Consider the following 20,771-nt stretch of genomic DNA (forward strand, 5'->3'; position numbering starts at 1 on the left):
TTACTGCATGTTCCCCACTGCAACATATCAAAAGGTTTGAGCTATCTTGTAACAGGTAAAAATCCTCTGAGTTCAGATACCAGAATGAAAAGTATTACTACTACCTTTTATTTCAGAGTACTATTTTTTGTTTTTATTTTTTAATTATTTTGGAGTACTTTTCTGTACTGGGGCCTAGTAGGGAGTCATTTTTCAGCACATGCCTACGTCCAAGTATCTTGCTACCAGTTTGAATCTGATGTTCTGGCGTTTCCTGTTCAAGCAGGTTTTTATCCCTACTCTAATATCCCCGTATTTGCCATATTTTGAACAATGCATTTGACACCATATGCCTTCACCTATGCAGTATTATCTCTTGACACGCAGACTGGTCAAATGGATTTCTCTGTCAGACAGTAGCAGGGGGCTACTTTACCTGCAAGTTCTCCTGCTAAATACAATCCAAAGAGGAAAACGCAGGAGAAACCACAAGCCGAATCTGCATAATAGCAAATATGATGGAATACCAATAGGCAGTGAAAGGACAAGTTCTGTCTTCATATTCATTTAGCAAGCATGAGGATAGAGCAACACTTAGAAACATCCTTTACACGAGGCTCAAATGATGGCTTGAAATAAAGTTACAGTTATACTTGTTCTTGTAGACTCAGTGCTAATAGTTCACATAATACACGAAAGACAAAAGTGGGAGAACTTGAAGTGTAAGAATCATGATGTTAATAACAGGAAAGATTCAACATGCCCCATCCAAAACCAACTATCAATGAAGAATAATAATTTATATACATTGGAAATTGCATGGTTTGCTTCATGGAAGATATTCAGCAGTAGTTGTTACAGATCATTTGCAGTTGTGAGAGGTCAATAACTTATTCTATCCTGTTATTCTTCATTTAAAAAGTTGCTTCAAATTATTACAAATTCACATTATGCCAGATTAGCAACTTTAAGGCATTCAGAAGTGATAATATGGCCAGTAAAATCATTAAACAACTTTCATATTCTTATACCAATAGTCTAGCTACATAAAAGGCAATCCACACTACTAATATCAGAAGTCTAAAACCCTTTTATACTTACTTTACACTGTAACACTGAAAATGACTATCTGGATATTGAGGCTGATACGGTTCTTGACCCAGCACTGTTCCAAACCACCATGCATCATCAATAATGGATCGGAACCTGTCAGCTAGAACAACACCAACAAAAAAGTCTGATCCTGTATTCTATTAACAAGAGTTACTTAAATACACTTCTTCTGTTCGTAATTAAAACCTTTTTAACAATGTATTTCAGTTTAAAGTCCTAAAAATACTGATACTCAGTAAAGATGAGACAACCTATTATGCCAAAAAATGTTACGTTAAAACTGCTTGCTACTTAACTACAAAACAAGAAAAGACAACACTAGAACCTCACTTTATGTTTTAAAGACTTCATCTTAGATCTGTGGTAACCCCTCCAAAATACTTAGTACTGGCACTAGTAGTTTCGTAGTTCAAAAAGGCAGAAGAAACTTACATAACAGAAAACCCTTTGAAATTACAAGCAAATAACTAGCATATCCAGTAATTAGACAAGGATATTTTTATTTATTTCAGAGTTCTTTTGTCAAACATTCAGAGAACGAACGGACTTACAGGCTTGCCAGTTCCTTTGCCGTGCTTCATCATAGAACTGACGTAATATAAGGAAGTCGATAACATCTGGCATATCATGGTATCTAGGTTAAAAAGAAATTGCTTTCAGATGTGTACCTTGGGGTTTTAGGAAGAAGCTTTAAGAAATATTTTTGAATACTTTTCAGGAAAATAAAGATGCACATACTTGATGGAGAATGATTTGTCTGTATGTTTTCCAGTGGCATGATCTATAAAGGCAAGCTTGAGGCAACACAACGTGGGAGGACCAACCTCGTATCTAATTCCAACAATTTTTACCAACTCCTGATCCTACAGGCAAGAATGAACAGTTTCAGAACGTATTACCCTTTGGTCTATGCACAGAACTATTAATTTAATAATAGTTTAACCAAACACATGATTTGTACCCACATCCAAAATGGCAAAAATATTGACACAATTTTTGAGATTAATGGAACACGCCTATCAGACTCAGAAATATTAGAACAACTATTTATAGTCAGGCTTCCCACGTGTAACTCCAAAGCTATTCTAATAATTGAAGACAATTCTCCCTCTTGCTTTCATAGGAAAGCATTATAAGGCAAATGGCATAACCTCAGAAATTAATATTTTGAAACAAATTTAACACAACACTTTTCATTCACAGACTACTAGTACTGAACTCACAACATCTTCAATGCAGACCTACCCTAAGGACTACTTTTCTCCAAGGCTCCTTGTGGGGATTCAGTTCATAAATGTTATTTCTTCTAACTGCTTCAATGTAAGCTTCATGTCCTTGTCGAAAATATATTACCTTAAAACAAACACAACAACACAACAAAACAATAGTAAATGTTTCTCCATATTTAGTAACAATAGTAATATGTAAGTAGCATAGGAGATTTTAATAAATATTCTTACTTCATCACCCATCTGAGGGACAAATGGCGATCTCCGAAGAGCTGTGTCTGTTATCCAAACTGGAGGATGCCAGTCATATGACAGTTCCGAGTTTACTGGTTCTGATGGAGCATTAGCCTTCACATTTAAGAGACAGCAAAGTTAGACATGAAACCTTGCTGACAGGACATGAAAAACAACAATTTGGCAGATAAAAGTTTACGTTATGAAAGACAGATGTACATTTCTGAAACTTGTTATTAAAATTCCTTCAAGGCTTTCCTCAAATTGTAACTGTATTTGTAGTACTCACACCACGTAGAAGATTTGAGTGAGCAAGATAACTATTTTGTAGCTCTCAAGAGAATCAAAGCCTTATAATTTAGATGGCATTCTTGGTGCCCAAAAAAAATCTTATCAAGCTGCAAGAAACTATCTGAAGATGGAAAATTATGAGAGAGATCACAAAGTCATTTCAAAGGCCTTGTATACTTACATACTTGACAATATACATCTTTAATTCATTCAGTTCTGGGGGCAGATAAGTTACTTCTGCCCACCCAGAGCATCTTAAAATAGAGCTATAACCAGATTCTTTTGAAGCAGCATTAGCCTAATATCAGAAGCAACAGCGTAATTAAATAAACCAAGTACTTATTCAGTAAATATTAATATTAAAACAGTTGCAAATAATTTAGAGAAATATCTTGAAGAAAGTGAAATGATTGAGAGAAAATGGCCGAAAATAATTGTTTCAAATTGAAAAATAGAACAACTATTTAACTTAAAAACTTAAGGAACTTGAAAAAAAAGTAATTTTTGTAGTTCACAAAAAATAAAAATTCAACTCAATCAGTAAGTATCCTGGATTTTGAACGTTATCAGATTAATCAAGAGCACACTATTTAGTGATAACTTTCTTGTCTAATGGCAAAAGCCATTACTTCACAAGTTTCCAGTGATAAAGTCTAAAACCTAACAGAAATCTATTAAAAAGATAGAAGAAATCAGTTGTATACCCCCTCCTGCTTTTTTGGTCTGGGCTTTTTTCTCCTTTTTCTTCTTCTTCTCTTTGGAGGAGATGATTTCTCTGCTGACACTTCATCTTCTGAAGTACTGCAGTATCTGATAGCTTTCCGTCGAGAAGTCCGTACAGGAGGTTGCAGGTTAATCCCTGCATCAGCGATCCAGTCAGAGTACCTGCTTGAAGAATCACTGACAACAGTGGACAGGATCAGGGAAGAATACAAACGCAGAATTGAGTTGTCAACACTTTAGAACACTAAGTTCTCTCTGACAAATATCTGCCAATACAGATTATTTTAGAATGTAATATCAGAAGAATTATCAAATTTCTTTGAACTTTTTAAAATTATTTGATATTTTGCTTAATTTTCTGTGAAAACAGAAATTTAAGGCATGTTTTCCACAGCAAAGTCACCCAGTAAATTCTAAAATTATAAATTTATTCAAGAAAGTTGTGCATTGACAGTTTCGGGGACTAGTTAAAAGCCATGCCTACAGAAACATTAAAGCCAAGAGTTACTCAAATTTTTCAAAGACAGTTCAGTTATACAAATCTCACAGGTTCACATTTGTGTTTACCAGTGTTTTTTAATCCTACTACTACACAGTTCTAGAAAGAATATTTAGAAAGCCATATTAAAACCATTAAAAATGCATCTGCTACTTCAGTTCTAAATAAAATTATAACCTGAAACAAACAGAAAAAGTTTGGTTTTGATGAATATTTTCAACCAACCATTTTCTTAAGCACAAGCAACTGACTGTTGCTAGGTTCTTCAAAAACAAAAAATAAAACCAAAATCCCACAGCATTAGAAACATGCTAGTTCATCACCATTTGCCTTGCCATCTAGCAAGAAAATCCAGCAAGTGAAAGGATTAGAAATTACATTAATAGACAGAGGTGTTTGTGCAAAACAGAAGACTAAATAACGACAACAGCGACACTGCAATATTGTAACCTAGAAGTATTACATATGAATCACACTAGAACTTCATACAACTTTAACTTGACAAAATTCATGTGAAATTTGTGACAGTAAAAGTTAGAATTTGTTTGCTTTTACCTAGAGCTATTAGTGTTGCTTTTCTTGTCACTTCTCCATTCTTCCTCTTCATCAGATGAGCCAGAGCCCTCACTTTCTTCAGCTTCCTGAATTTAAAAATACACATCTGAGTCAAACAAAACTTTCTCACAGCACGTTTTAGTGGTTAAACATAAAACAAGTTCTCCATTCATGTTTGCCTATTATCAGGTTAGGAAGAAATCTAGTAAAAAAGAGCTGTTAATACGGAAACAAAAGTACTTCCTTCTTGTAACTTACTCTACTTCAACTTAACCTATTAACCTCAAGACTGCACTATTAATCACTAACTTCTATACATCCACTCCTTTTATTAGCCAAGAGTGGATCTACCTGCTGTAGCCTGTCTTCACAAAGCAATGCTTTCATCCCCCTACCATATGATAGGCCTATTTTTTTTTTTTTTACTAATCTAAGTTCACACTGTTTATCAGAATGAACTAGATTGTGATTTTGATTGTTTTGAATTGCAGACTGACGCTGCCACCAGGTCATGTAAAACATACAATAAAATCTAACTCCCTAGAATGCAAAGGAAGAATTTAACAATTGCAACAGGAACAAGTCAAGGAAAGCTGTTATGTCTCCCATCCAAACACAGCCTGGGTATATTCTGTTACAGGAGAAACATTTGTATATTTTTCTTTAATTCAGGTGTTTTTTTTCTCATTTTAGTATTAACTGATTGGTTATTTTCATGCATACATTTAAATGCAAAACTAAGTAGTCCAGATATAGTAAAATATATGACAACATAAGCAATATCCTGACTGTTGTTAAACATCTACATTAACTTCACGTTTAAATAGTTTCCATAACTGAAGTGACTAAATATAATGCATTGCTCATGTCTCCAGCTGTATACTGTCAAGAAAAAAAAAAAGATCTGACTTGCAACTTCAAGTTCAATACTGTTTGAACTAGTCCAACATGATAGTTTGTTCAGTTTGTCAGAGTAACTGAGTCAACAGTTTCCCCCATAAAACCAATGCTGTTCATACAGCATATAGGATCTTTTATCCTACAAATAGCAGGATTTAAAAAGCAACCCTTTTTCCTACATTTACCAAAGCTCATTTTTGTATCATTCATTTTCTTTTTTTTGTTTGTTTGGTTTTGTTTGTTTGTTTGTTTTTTTTAATAGACATTATTTTCACAACGTAAGAGATTTCAAAAATTGATTTCTCTGCCATAAGAAACTTGTATAATAATCATGTTACAAATTGGAAAACTAAAAGCACAGAAGACTGGATGTCAGAAGTTCTAACATCACTTCAAATATTCTTAAGTGTATGTAGTATTTACATGACAGTGCATACTGCTCACTTACTTGTTTGCAGTTTGAGTGCTTAGAATTTGTCAGGTGCCAGAAGTCTCCTGTCAACTCCCCTTCCACCAACTTCCCAAATTAAATAAATTTAATGAAAAGTTCAAGTTTCCCTTAACGTTATTTTTTTTTTGTTTGTTTTTAAACACACTGGAGTTCTTCATTAAGAGGCCAAGAAAAGAGTCTTTTTCCAAATAAAAACATCTTTCTTACAGCATTACCTTATCTCCTGAATGACCCCGCTTCATTCACCATTCTCCGCCACAACAGAGACTAGCAAAAAAAATCTGTCCTTGTCAACTCCTTCCCTCTTTTCCAGTTTGAGACTATTTCCTTGTGTGCAAGGCAAAACAACTGCAGTGCAAGCAGCCATAGCACTCATTTACAGCATCTGATACCATAACAGTCAAAACCTCCTGTTATTCACAGCAAAGCTGTGCTTCATCCCTTAAACTCTGAGCCAGGACTCAGCCAATATAAACAGACTCTGCAGAAGAATTCCTAGACCATAAAAACTCTTTAAATTTAAAACTTTGCAGTTTTAGGTATGCACACAAATTTAGAAGGTTTTCACAACGAAAAAGAAAAAAATCTAAAATCCCAATCTCAGCTTAAGCCAACCTCAGCACTGTACACTGGGTTTTTTTGCATTGGTCTGTAGATTTGACTTAGAAGGTTCTCAGCAAAAATGGTTTAGCCATTTCTGAAGTAACATGAAAGATTATCACTATTAAGGCAACAAAGAACTAGGTTCGAGAAATATTACAGTTTACATTAACAATAATGTTGCTTACAGAAATTATTTCCTTAAAATAAGAGGAGGTTTTGTTACTACTTTGTCTTAAGAGAAAAATGACATTTTTATGAAACCTCACTTATTAAGAAACTTGAGTTCACAATACAGAAGTTAAAATAGAACTTACCTGCTCCATCAAACCAAGGCAGTCCTCTCTCTCCTCATCAGAGGAATCAAGTTGTTCAATGTTATTCCGTGTTCGGTAATTTGGATATTTCCGTCTATGCAGTCTACGCTTAGACTGTATTAATGAAGACTCGGAGTCACTCTAATTTATGTAGAAAGTACAAAAAAAGTTACACAAAAATATATACTTGGCAAACATCTTACAGGGGTCAAAGGGTGTATAAAAAGCACTGATTAACATAAAAACTAAAATGGCCTCATTGCATCACAGCCTTATCACATCACAATTCTTTTTCACAAGAAATAATTTTACTGTAAGCCATTTGTTTTAAATTCCCAGCTCCCAATTTAAGATTTGACAGCTGTTCTAAGAAATTGCTCTTTCTAGACTACTGCAAGCAATAGATCAATTCACATCACTTGACAAATATCAAGAATCAAGATCAGAAATCCTCAACTCCTCCCAACTACGGGAATCATGCAGTACAGTTCTTGTATCAAGCTGTTCTGTACTGCAAGACACGATGAATCAGGCCACAACCTTATAAAGCCAGGCCAGTAACCAATTTTTCCTTCTTACTGATCTCTTCCAAAAAATAGAAAATGAAAAAATTGTTCAAAGTAGGGCAACTCTGATAAAAATTAACCATACACAAAACATTGTAAACTAAAGTAAAACTGCATAGAGCATCACAATATAGCCTATAATTCTTCTTCAAACATAGGATCTTGAACACTCTCGCTTGCATGTCAATGCTTTAGCGTGGACCTGCACAACTGGAAGCAAACCTCGACCTGCAATGAGTGGAAGATGATTCACCAGGAACCTTTGAAGACTATACCTTCAGGAAGTGTCTGCTTTCATTTTTTTAAGAGCATGATTTGTCCTAATCCCATGCAGAACACCTGTTTTCCTAAAAGATGCTGCATACCTTTTCGAATGACTGGAATGACTTCCTTTTCTTCTCTGCCGCATAAAGATCTCTCTCTTCTTCCCCTTTTGCAGTTCGATATTCTTCCTGCTTCCTACAAGGATGGCAAGAAAATCTAATTCTTTATCTCTTTTAACAATATTGAACTTAAGCAGTCCATTTTCTTAAAAAAGAGCTATATAAAAAGCCCTAACACCTAATTCCATTACATTAATTCCAGACATTAATTATTGTTCAAGTGCCTAAGACATAACACAAGTCCTCTCACTTCCAGATAGGGTAAAGAAGTTGGATATTAAAAAAAAAAAATCTTCCTCACAAATATCAGAATATAATTAACTTCTGCAACCCCATTTTGAATCTATATTCTTCCCTTTGTAATCTTTCTACCTCCAAGTATTCAACACTGGGAAGGCTTTTTAAAAACTTCAGCGTTGTTGGAACACGTGGTTGTATCATTAAGAAGAATTGTTTACATATCAATATTATTTCTCCTTTTTCACAGATGTGGACTGATAGTACTTTTGAAATCAATCTAACTTCTTTTCCATTGAAGAACCTGTGCTGTTCTGAATTTCACAGTACACCTCTTGGCTTTAGCATATCAAGTGTGCAATGTTGCTTCTGGTCATAACACATTGTGCTTTTCTGAGACTTAGCAATGGCAATCTCTCCAAACTCTTCCACGTATATAAATTTAACCTACACCCCTTTCTTCTGAAAAAAGCATCTTGGATATCTGTCCTTTGAGATGACTCGAAATATTGAAATGTTGGCGAATCACTCTTTAATAAACTAATTTTCCATTCTTTTTGAATGGACTTCACAGTTAAGAGCTTTAAACACAGCTGTCCATTAAATTATTTTAATTCATTCCATATGCCTACTTCAATTTAGTTAATAACACTAGATTTAAAAATAATAGCATGATACATTCTCTCTAGTCATGTCAGCAGCTTAGTCAGCTGTCTACAGACCTGAGTAAGCTTGGTGGTATTTCTGGTACAACAACTCTTCGTCTCCAAGCCTGAAGGTCTCGCTCAGTAGCCATCTGGCTTCGTGGAGCATTTTGATGCATCTGACGCACACCTTCAACTTGCCCACTACGGCGCAGACCGATATTGGGAGGAGACTGGATGTCCAGACTTGGTCTTCTAAAAACTAAAATGCACAAGCAAAAACATTTCTTCTAGACTACGCAGAATGGGAACCTTAGTTTTTATCTCTAGTAAGAACAAACAACACTTTTTTTTTTTTTTTTTACCTCCATGATCCTAGAGCATAGGGATCATATTTAGGAAGTTATCTGTCTTGTAGAACATGTAGTGACAGTACACATATGCTTTTTAAATGGTTGTTTCTACTACTACTTTAAAACAAGTGAAAGTAAGCATAATGTGACAGGTGTTTTTCTGAACTATTTCAGGCAGTGACGTTCAAATAAGCAATCTTCCTGTAGTTGACCGTATGTAATTAAAAGTACATGGACACGCATCATTAAGTTTCCAGTTTAAATTTGCAAAGATGGAAGAAGAGACCCCAGTTTGAATAATAGTAAAATACTGGTTCTCTTTTAAAGTTTTCAGAATAAATGTAGTTCCTGTAAATGACATCTGCATACTCTACGCATATTGCTAAAAGCACAGCACTCTACAATAAATATAATTAATGTTTTTTGAAAGGAACAGTGAAAGGCTGTTTTGCAATTTAATCACAGCATTAACAGTGTTTTAGAGAAGAAAAAACATCTTAACCAGATATCACCGTTAAGAGAAAGTTGGTCACCAAAACAATGTCCAAGTTAAAGTCCTTTGGAAATAGAACAGAATAATTCAGTTGGAAGGGGCCTACAAAGATCATCAAGTGTAACTGCCTGAGCACCTCAGGGCTACCCAGAAGTTAAAGTATATGAATGAAGGTACTGTCCAAACATCTCTCAAACACTGAGAAGCATGGAGCGACCACCACCACCCTAGGCAGCCTGTTCCAGTGTTTGACCACACTCACAGTAGAGAAATGTTTCCTAATGTTCATCCTGAGCCTCCCCTGGTGCAGCTTAGTGCTGTCACCACGTGCCCTACTGTTGGTTCCCAGGGAGCCGAAGTAAGCACCTCCCTCTCTGCTTCCCCCCTCAGGGAGCTGCCGAGAGCAACGAGGTCACCTCTCAACCTCCTTTCCCCCAGACTGGACAACCTGTGTCCTCAGCCTCTCCCCACAGGAGATGCCTTCAAGCCCTTCTAACAACTTTTCTGCACTCCTCAGGACACATTCAAGTATCTTAACATCCTTTTTATATTGTGGAGCCCTGACCTACACACAATATCCAAGGTGAAGCCACACCGACATTAAATACAGTAGGAGGATCATCTCATGACTTACCTGTCCAGAAAACTCTAGTGGATTTTATAATCCATTTCACACAGTAATACAAATGGAGATAAAACAAGCAGCTAAGAACATATCAGCAAGTACTAACCTCTTCTAGGCGTTCCTTCATTCTGTGGGCCACCTGAAGCAGCTTCTTGATCTGCTCCAATTCTTTGATCTTGTTGTAGCTGTAATTGTCTAATCATGCCATCAAGAATGCTGGGCTCCATGCCTTGTTCATCCTGATCAACCGTCTGTTGGCCTATAACTTGTTCAACCACTTCTCCATCACCTTTCAAGTGTAACAGAATGACAAAATGAATGGGTTACCTGACTGATGATGGCAAATGATTTCATCTTTGTTCACATCACAGTGAGACACATTCTGCAACTAAACACAACAAAAACAACTCTGGAAATGATTCAACTTACTTATTCTCAAATGAGACATTTATGGAGCCTAAAACTCAAACACAGTTTATGCATGCCAGCTCCAGGAGGAAAAAAAAAAAGACATTCACATTTTTTTTTGGTTGTTTAAAGTAGTATTCACTTTGGGATCCTTCAGCATCCCTAGTGAACAAAAATACACGTGATAGTTGTAAACGTGCAAGAAAAACACCGTATTTATATCACGTGTCATATCTACTTTCTTCCCACGCAGAATTACTGCAGCACGGCTAAGTTTTGGATGTACATCTTTAGCAAGAATGTTCTTACTTGTTGCTACATATCCAAGTTGAGGAATCAAATGTTCATCTGCACAATTCTCTCTTCCTGGCACCAATCTTTGATATCTTGTTGGATGAGGGTTTCCATCCACATCTACTAAGAAGGGAGGGGGCATGAGATGAGGAGCCTGTTGAGTCTGCTCATCTAGGACATAATTGTTAGAGTCTCGAATAAGTGGCCGATAGTCAGTGTGGAAGAACATCTGATCAGGAATCTAGAAAGAAATGAAGAGTTTATGTTGTCAGTTGGAAAGAAAAAAAAGAGGTGTGCTAGAGAACATAAAAGAACAAGTGACACTAACTGAAATATCTAAAGCCACCTTAAAAGGTAAAAGGGTAAGTTCTGAACTAGAAGAGTTATGCATCACTACTATAACCTGTGTGTTGCAGTACTCTCATTTTTGATAATGCAAACGCTTTTAGAAAACAATAAACTGCAGTAACTTTAAACGGCACTTAAAACCTCTACACTTTAAACTCAAAATATTTTACATCCCATTCTAATTTTTTCCACGCAATTAAGAAAGCTTCCTTGATTTCTGTGCAAGGAAATCATCATCTCAAGTTCAACGTAAGTTCTCAAAGTAAAGTTCTTTCTTAATCATGCAACGTCCACCAGAAAAGTTTTCTGCAACTGAACAGTCTGTTAAGTCCATGCAGCTGAAGGAAAACAGTTACACAAGTATTAGATCATAGTCAGAATCTTTGCTCCCAGAGATGATGAGCAAGATGAAGAGAGTAAGTTTCAATTTCAGCTAAGAATGTAAAACAAGAAAAAAAATCTTTAAAATGACAAACATAGAATTACCATTGCAACTTTAAAAAAATTGAGGGGGAAGTGAAGAAAAGCATAGGCCAGAACTGCACTTTTGAGAGCTATTTCAAGAGAACAGAAACACATGTTGATACATTCAAAAAAGCAAAGCATTCAATCCTATATACATTTTCCTAGTATTTCAAAGTCAGCAGTGTTGGCTGCATATTTACTTTTGCTTAGACTGCTACAGTGAATTTGGGTTTGAGTAATAAAAGGTCTAAAGAACTGCAAGTTCTAATAATGAAAACAAAACAGCACATTATTCTTAACATAGAAACATTCTGCTTTTTGTTAATTTGGTAGGAGTGCGGTAAACTTTGTGATACATTCCAGCCTTCAAACATTAACCTATTTTGAGAAATCAGAAATAACAGTAATATGTTCTCAAACAATTAACATGCAAATTAGGTGGCTGGGAGATGAATAGATTTATTTCAGGAAAAGTTTACTAGCTACTCCCCAGAGGAATGTTATGACACTGGTTGTTTCTGCCGTGCCAGGACCATATATATAAGAGAACTCACAGGCATCAAGAAACATGTTATATTTAGATCCACTACACATATAAAACTCTTTTTTTACATGCGATGTTTTAGAGGAATTAACATAACTAATCTAATTTCAGTTAGAAGCTTAAATAAACAGTTCTAATAAAAAGCTGAACTTACCTTTTCATAAGGCCTGCTACAGCCAAAACCAAATATCAACAGATGCCCATGAGAATCTGTACATGCAAAATGTTGCCCATCTGGTGAAAATTTACAGTCAAAAACAGCACCGTGTCCTTGGCCTTCAATCTAGATTGAAGGAAAAAAACTCAAGACGATTTTATCAAATTTTTTGAGCAAACAATAATGCAGCATCAAAAGTTAGTTATTCTATCAAAAGCAGCCAAGCACTTCTCAGATACCTCCATTAAAGCACAGATAATGCTCTGTCACTTCAGTTTATTTCGCCTCCCTGATATATTAAGTTCTGAATTATACAATTTTAAAAGGTGGGCACTAAAGGGTATGGAAAACCTACTGTTTAAAAAAAAATAATCTTTTTGAGGCTTTTTAGCTGTTAGTATACTACTGAAGAGTAAATTGTAGCTAATATAAACTGATTGTTAAATCACTTTGAAGAAAAGTACAGGGAATCTTAAAGCTTAAGAAAAAATCCCTTCCTATTGACAGTAACCAGAAAAAAAGATTAAAAAAATTAATATGAACACTGGATCATACTGAAGCCTCGGAGACGATAACCTACTTATAAGCGTTAATCATAAAGCTGTTAAATAGTGAATATCACAGGAGCTCTCCAAAAGCACTAAGGTTTATGGTAATAACATTATCATTTTTAGAACAGTTGAGGATACCAATACTTGTCTGTATGACTCCTGAAATGATGGTCTGAAACAGGACCCTTTCAGTCTTTTCCCTGAATCCACCTCATCTCCATTATCAACAGTTACTATGAATGAGGCGCAAAATGGTCTCTAGGTCAGTTGTAACAAGGAATGGAAAAGTCCCAGTGTTAACTATCTGCAGCACTCACAGATTGGGAAGTGCTGAAGAACAGGTAAAATCAGAATAGCTGAGACCTCAACTATGATGAAAGCAGTATCTTACTTTGCTCCCTCATGCCTCACATTCTTCCCACCTGACTATAAATTCTCACAATTCATCTTCCTTGACTCAGAAGCTTATCAGAGCACCCTGACCTGACTCAACTCAGAAGCCCTAGAGTAAAGAGGTAGTAGTACAAGAAAGAGGGAAATACTTTTCTAGATTAGTGAACTGACTCAGCTTACTAAATGGTCCAGTGATAGGCATCTTATTCAAGGTAGAAACTGGAAGTTGGGAGCAGACAATGGAGGCTACATCAACCTCCTTTTCTGCCACATTACACTATTAAAACTGGCTTTTGTTTACACTGCACATGTAGTTACAGTAGCCACGGAATTCAAAGGTAAAAGTTCTACAAACAAACTGAACTGAATTTTTGCTGGTGTTGCTTTCTGTTTGATTGTTTTCTAAAAAGGTCCAGCAGGTATGCCTGTTGATGACAATTAATTCTCTAACAAGTAACTGAACACAATGCTGTGTGCTGAGAAAAAGTGGAGTTAAAAAAATGTCTTACCATGTTAAAATAATGCTTTGTTTTTGTGCCTTTTGTAATGTCCCATATGAAGATGTTGCCGTCGTGACCTGCAGACAACATTATCCTGGAATCAAAAGGATGGGTCTCCAAGACAAATACTTCATCCGCATGCCCCTAAAATTCAAAATTGCAAGTCACATGCAAACAAAAGGACAAATCCAAATCAACAGGATATTTACAGTAGAGCCTAAAACACTGTACTATCCCCCCCTCACGCTCAGCCTTTTTGAAAGTGAGATCCCTACAAGCTGCCTCCAAAAAATATATGGATTTTTAGAAACTTCACAGCAACTCCACACTATCTGGATCGCTACCTGTATGATTAGAGTAGCATACAGAAAGCAGGGCAGAACTCCTGGCAGCCAGAAACTTATTATCATTTGAAATTTAATCATTTCTTAGATTCAAACGAACTCTGGAAATATGGAGCTTCTACCAAATCAACGTGAATTACTAAAAATAGGCAAGGCTTTTTATTTGTTTGCTTGGTTTTTTTACTCATTTTAATGGAGAGGCAAGTTCAACAAAGTACCTAGGGAAGTCTTGTTCAAAAGCAGGAGAGAGCAGTTAGTTTTGGTTAAAAAAAATAGCTCCAAGAAACACTACACTTGCCTTACCATTCATATAGAGCTTTCAAGACAAATCAGACCTAATAATGAACTCAGCATGCACATGCCATTCTAAGTATGGAAAGACCATCTACTCCAAAAAGCAAGTAAAATTACATACCACCAAATCATGAAGCAATTGCCCTGTAGAGGAATTCCAAACTTTGAGCAGATGATTATTTACAGCCGTAACAACATAGTTATCATTTTGGTTCCAAGCTATCATGGTTACTTTTGGCTTCATAAATTTGTCCTCTTCTGAACATGTGTCACTATTTTAAAGAGTTACACAGGTATGAGATATTTTTATTAGCCTATCTCAATCTCAAGCTAGAGAAAAATAACCTATTTTTCAGTGTTAACAATCAGGCAAACCATTATTTCCTTATTTTTCTCACCAAACCACATGTATAGGATACCAGGCAGTTCCTCTCAGCATCTTAATTACCTGAAGGAATAGGCTGTCTTTAAAACATACTTTCACACAGAATATTTACATTCCGCATCAACTAAGTAGCCCACCTTACAAAGACTCTCTCAATCATACACAACTATAATTTTACCTACTATGCCAGGAAGATGCCAGTCAAGTCTCAAATACTAATAACTCTATTTCTACCAAAACCACTTACATTTATCCCCCAATCACCTAGTAAAACCTAGGTATCCACCCCCCCAATCTAATCACCTCCAAATTAGTCTCTACAAAAGGTGACTGAGCTTTCATCCACCCTTCAGGTTTATTCAGTGCTGTGTAATATCCCGATCTTCATCTGTAAGGATACTATTCAAACTGCGTGCCACCAGCATACTTCATTAATATGCTTTTTAAAACTGCAAACAGTCAATGAAAATAGTTGGCAAGATCAGTCCTTGATGAAATCCACCTATTATCTTTCATCACCTCTCCTAGAAAAAGCTTATCAAATATATTATTTTTATAAGTTTAATAAGTTCCTCCTCTGATACCATATCAGATGTCTGGCTGAAGGCCAGCTACAGAAAAGTCCTACTGCATTTTCTGTTAACTTTTTGCCTTAACAAATGCAGGCCTGTAATTAATCTGGTTCAGTGTACATTTGAAAGCTATACATTTGAATGCATATTTTTATGCAAGCATAGACAATAATTTAACAAGTTACTACAACACTGAACAGACGTTTCACCCTCCAGAGACCACACCACCCGATCATAACACTGTTAAGTTCTAATTTGTAAGTGTGCTTCATAGTTCTCCAAACCTTCTGACCTCACACAACAGATTAAAACAAGGCAACACTTCACCTACCCTGGTAATCGATCAGACATATCCAACAAAATACTCCTCCATTCTGCTTGTTCAAAACGCCAGATCCGAGCTGTTCCATCTCTACTGCCACTTATGAACCTTGAAGAAGTATTAAAAGATAGTTAAAAGATTTTGTTTTAAAGTATTTTCAGAGGTACACGATGCTACAACTTAAAATATCACAACGAAACACCGGTAAAAGTCGTATCTTCGATTTATGCATGAGAGCTCTTTACAGTTACCTGTTATTAGGTTTCTTTCCAGAAGCCCAGGAAAGCCCCCCAGGGCTCAGCACTGGGATGGATTCTATGCAATATGTTTGTCAAAGATCTGGATGAGGGGATCAAGTGCTCCCTCAGTAACTCTGCAGACAACACCAAGTTAGACAGGAGTGTCGATCTGCTTGAGGATAGCAAGGTTCTGCAGAGGGAGCTGGATAGGCTGGATGATGGGCTGAGGCCAATTGTATGAGGTTCAGTAAGGCCAAGTGCCAGGTCCTGCACTTGGAGCGCAACAACCCCATGCAATGCTACAGGCTGAGGAAATAGAGGCTGGAAAGCTGCCCAGTGGAAAGGGACCTGGGGGTGCTGGTCAATAGCTGGCTGAACACGAGCCAGTGGTATGCTCAGGTGGCCAAGAAGGCCAACAGCATCCTGGCCTGTATCAGAAATAGCACGGCCAGCAGGACCAGGGAAGTGATTGTTCCTCTGTACTCAGCTCTGGTGAGGCTGCACCTTGAATATTGCTTCACTTGGGGGCCCCCCACTACAAGAAGGACATCGAGGTGCTGGAGTATGTCCAGAGAAGGGCAATGAAGCTGGTGAAGGGTCCAGACAGCAAGTCTTATGAAGAGCAGCTGAGGGAGCTGGGGCTGTTTAGTCTGGAGAAAATGAGGCTCAGGAGAGACCTTACTGTGATCTACAACTACCTCAAAGGAGGTTGTAGCGGGGTGGGGGTCAGTCTCTACTCCCAAGCAAGAAGGGACAGGACAAAGGGAAATGGCCTCAAGTTGCACCAGGGGAGGTTTAGACCGGCACAACGTAAAGGGTTGTGAAGCATTGGAACAGGCTGCCCAGGGAGTAGTGGAGTCATCTTCCCTGGAGGTCTTTAAAAGACTTGTAGATGTGGTGCTTAGGGACATGGTTTAGTGGTAGACTTGGCAGTGCTAGGTTAACAGCTGGACTTGATGATCTCTGAGGTCTTTTCCAAGCTGATGATTCTGTGATTCTACAGAGTTTTTCTGAAGTTGAACAACTTGTCAAAACACTCCAAATAGAGAAGCAACTTCCAAAGCTAAACTCAATTCACAACTTTATCCTCAACTCCTTCTCAATTACAATTCTCTAAGCATGTATTTTAAGTAAACTGTTCTGAAACTGCAAAGTATCGGATGCTGATGTAGAGGAAAGGACAGGTCAGCATAACAAAAGCTGAGATGTTCACCCACAGCTGTGCACAGAAGAGAAGACCACTAGGGGTTTTCTCTGAGATATTGAGGTGGAAACCAGAGTTCAGGTTTCCATTTCATCAACTGCTGAACTATCAATATAGAAGAATGGAAGTTCCTGAAGAGAGGAACCAAAAAAAAAAAAAAAAATCTATCAGACATACAAATCACCTCCCTAGTCCATGACTTATAATCCTGAGAAAGACCTCCCACAGAAAAAGTCTGTGTCCTGGGTATATCATGACTATGTTCTAATTAGCTAGAATTCACTTTAGTAGTATTTTAAAATCCTAAACATATTCCATAGAAAGAGTCACCACGAAAAAGTGCAACAGGGGTGGTGTCCTCAAAGCTAATCCATGCAAGTGAGAGGGATCAGTGCAACACAATGGTACCAAAGGTGTGTAATTACAGAAAACCACACTCAAAATGAAGCCACAACAACAACTTTTTTTACAACTTCTAAGCTGAATACTGACTGTTAGCCTTCTTAGTCATAGATGCTTGGCTTTCAGAAAGAGAAAGGACACAAAAATATAGCTGCAACTGATGGTTGCAAATGGAAGTCTGCCCTGAAGGCTAAAATCCCTATTTTAATTTCTGATAGGCCAATGAGAGATCAATTAAGACATTACTCTGAATTTAAAGTATGGATGAAGATTTGCAAATGGAATTTACACAACTACTTTTTTTTTTTATCCCCCAGATGAGCTGTAAAATTGTTGAATTCATTTCCATAAAGAATAATAGTAAGCTAGAAAAAAAAAGAGCATTAAAACTTATTTTAGACAATTTGCATTGCATTTTCATTGCTTCATATTTTGATCCAATACTTGTTGAAACCAAAAGGGAAGGAGAAGGAAAAGGAGGTTTATGAAGCCACAAATGCATCAGATACGTTAAGAAGTGGCAATATTCCTCCAGATAAGTACAAATTCAACTAGTCCGAAGAGACTGTCTAAAAAAGATCAATAGAAAGCTGAGGTGCACAGCTGCAACTTAACTATACTCTCCTGAATTAGTCCAAGCCTGACCTTTAAATTCAAATAAAATAAAAACACATTATTAATTCCAAAGCAATGTATTGTCTGTTTACATTTGAGTATATTTAACATACCTATCACCACTGTTAGAAAACTGAATGCTGTCAACTTTGTCCTGTAAGAAAAACAGTTTGTTAGAAATTATAAACATGAAATATGGTTTTGACAAATCTAAGATTAGGAAAATCTGAAATGATGAAAAATGCATACTATACAACTTCTAACAGCTTTACTACAGCTTGAGCCAAGCCAAAAGACTTACAAGAACTCACTAATCATTAATGCTATATTTAAAATGCAAGCTTTACAAAAACATTTCTTTTAAATGTGACGTATAGACAGATTAAATAACTGTCCTTTAATAACTTGGCAGCTAGTTAACTTGCATTTGAACATATACTTCTAGTCCTAAACCAATTATAATCTAGAGAAACCCGTTGCTCCCTCTCCTACTTACATATTCCTCAAAGAAATATAAGATTGTATTTATTTTATCAAAATAAAAACAACAGGAAAAGCAAATACCACATTCAGATTAGTTTATCTTACAGAGCTGAAAGTCTTCTCTACAGACAGAATGTGCATTGATTAAATCTTATCACTATAACAAATGGTTAAACTCAGATTTGGTATTAGAAAAAACATATTAAAGCAAACAAAATAAGGGGAGTATTTGAAAAGCTGCCTTTGAAAGAGATTTTAGAGTTCAACTAAATCTAAATTCCCTGTATTAAAGCTAAAACTATGTGGAAAAAAATTAACTGTCTTAACTGATGTTCTATCACACAGAACATCTAAACAGCACAAAATTCTAAGGAGATTTTAAATCGTGTTAAAAATATACCTGGCAGAAAAGCTGCCTTCTCATATGAAATATAGAATCATCTTACCAAGCTACACTGGCCTACGAGCAGAGCAATACAAATAGGTGTAAATGACATTATCCAGCAACCTAAGAACCGTACTAATGATTAATTTTACATTCTTATGTTCACATTCAAAAATGACAATGGGGAGCAAGATTGAAATACATTAACAGTGACAGCTGTAAGAAACAAAGTTAAATGCTCAAGTTAAGTGAAAAAAATCCAAGCATAAAATTATACAAATGTAAGGACCCAAGTCCTATTCATGGGAAAATTCACTGTACTGACTGCATAAAAGACACATTAAAAAATATTCCTTAAAGATCCTTTGAGCATCAAGTACTGGAAAAAAAAAAAAAAAAAAGAAAAAGTGACTCAAACTTCATCATGTGAATGCAAGCCAAGTTTCCCTTAGATTCTTTAGAAGGCAGAATCTGCTAGACTAGGCTACAGAAAAAAGTAATGGTTCTGGAAAACTCCGGAACCTCAATTCCCAATTAAAGATTTAACACAAAAGGTGTCAAATCATAAATAACTGCATAATGAAATTCATATTCTCAGTATATATACTTCCTGTATACATCACATAATATGTGGCTAGGCATACTCACATCATAAAGGGAAACAACTGAGCAAGCCACATGCTTTAAAATCGGAGATCCCTGACGCCCTTTAAAATGGTCAAGTCACATTGAGATAACTGGCTGAAATATATGCAAGTTCTAAAAATACTTTCAATAAAAACATTGTTAAACATTCACTAACAATATTAATTTGCAACTTTAATACTGCTTTAAGTGACTAACCAGTAGATTTAAAAATCTTACTTACAGCATGACTCTCCAATTCAGCTATTTTCTCAGGTGTTTCGGAGCCAAAAAAATACATCCTTATAACATGGTCAGTACTGCCAGTTGCTAAAAACATGCCACCTGTGAAAAAATAATCAAGCCACCATGTAAGAAATTAAAACAGATCACATTTCTCAAATCCTTAGTTCAAATAACTAAAAACTTCCACTGACATCCAGATGTGGAGTGAAATCCCCCCTCTCAGCCTAGAAAGCCTTCTCAGACACTGTAAAAACAAACAGTCATGCTCAATGTTACAAATATTTGTAAATATGTAACTAGGGGAATGCTGAAACATCTACCACCACTGCTTGTGCACACGGGTGTTAGATTATAAGGAATATAGCTAGTCATCATCAGAATTATCTATATGATTCTTTCCCTGTAGCATGTGTGTTATTTGTGGCCTAAGAATCGCTTCACAACTGTGTGGAATTACAGGTACACCAGGATAAGCAGACCAGTGCTTAACTGTGGTACAAAAATATTATCATCTGCTTCTTGGCTCCTGCAAGTCTTGTCCAAAACATTTTGTTGTGAAGAGCTGACAAGCTACACTTCGAGTTGCATTTTATTTCTGTTCCCAAGTTGCTTCTGACATTCATTCTGCCTGGTACAAGCAAACATTCCCACAAAAGTCACCCACGTGATTAGAATGAAAGGAGACTTTCAAGGCCAGGACTGAAGCACTTTTAGAGATACATTTATGAATTCTTAAGTAAGAAGGGATCTTTATGACAATCCTTGCATACAACTGGCACAGAATCAGGAGTCAAATATAAAAAT

At 36.3% G+C, this 20,771-nt stretch overlaps 1 protein-coding gene across 4 annotated transcripts in view; it reads right to left on the reverse strand.

Annotated features, from left to right (window-relative positions):
- BRWD1 (bromodomain and WD repeat domain containing 1) overlaps positions 1–20,771 on the reverse strand; it is a 59,421-nt gene that overhangs the window by 27,357 nt on the left and 11,293 nt on the right. For all 4 annotated transcript variants that reach the window (XR_014580955.1, XR_014580956.1, XM_083827449.1 and 1 more), the window contains exons 11-28: positions 19,966–20,066; positions 18,343–18,383; positions 15,779–15,877; positions 14,612–14,762; positions 13,862–13,996; positions 12,406–12,534; positions 10,910–11,135; positions 10,299–10,481; positions 8,800–8,983; positions 7,823–7,916; positions 6,892–7,032; positions 4,624–4,709; positions 3,551–3,746; positions 2,553–2,669; positions 2,338–2,445; positions 1,831–1,955; positions 1,644–1,726; positions 1,081–1,192 (exon numbers count right to left, since the gene is read on the reverse strand). Coding sequence is in view for 2 of the 4 variants with exons in the window: in XM_083827449.1 (XP_083683575.1) it covers positions 1,081–1,192; positions 1,644–1,726; positions 1,831–1,955; positions 2,338–2,445; positions 2,553–2,669; positions 3,551–3,746; positions 4,624–4,709; positions 6,892–7,032; positions 7,823–7,916; positions 8,800–8,983; positions 10,299–10,481; positions 10,910–11,135; positions 12,406–12,534; positions 13,862–13,996; positions 14,612–14,762; positions 15,779–15,877; positions 18,343–18,383; positions 19,966–20,066 (2,311 nt within the window). In the remaining 2 variants the exon portion in view is untranslated. The remainder of the gene's footprint in view (positions 1–1,080; positions 1,193–1,643; positions 1,727–1,830; positions 1,956–2,337; positions 2,446–2,552; positions 2,670–3,550; positions 3,747–4,623; positions 4,710–6,891; positions 7,033–7,822; positions 7,917–8,799; positions 8,984–10,298; positions 10,482–10,909; positions 11,136–12,405; positions 12,535–13,861; positions 13,997–14,611; positions 14,763–15,778; positions 15,878–18,342; positions 18,384–19,965; positions 20,067–20,771) is intronic.

The sequence above is a fragment of the Anser anser genome (genome assembly GCF_964211835.1).
Source record: "Anser anser genome assembly, chromosome: 1".
NCBI classification, from domain to species: domain Eukaryota; kingdom Metazoa; phylum Chordata; class Aves; order Anseriformes; family Anatidae; genus Anser; species Anser anser.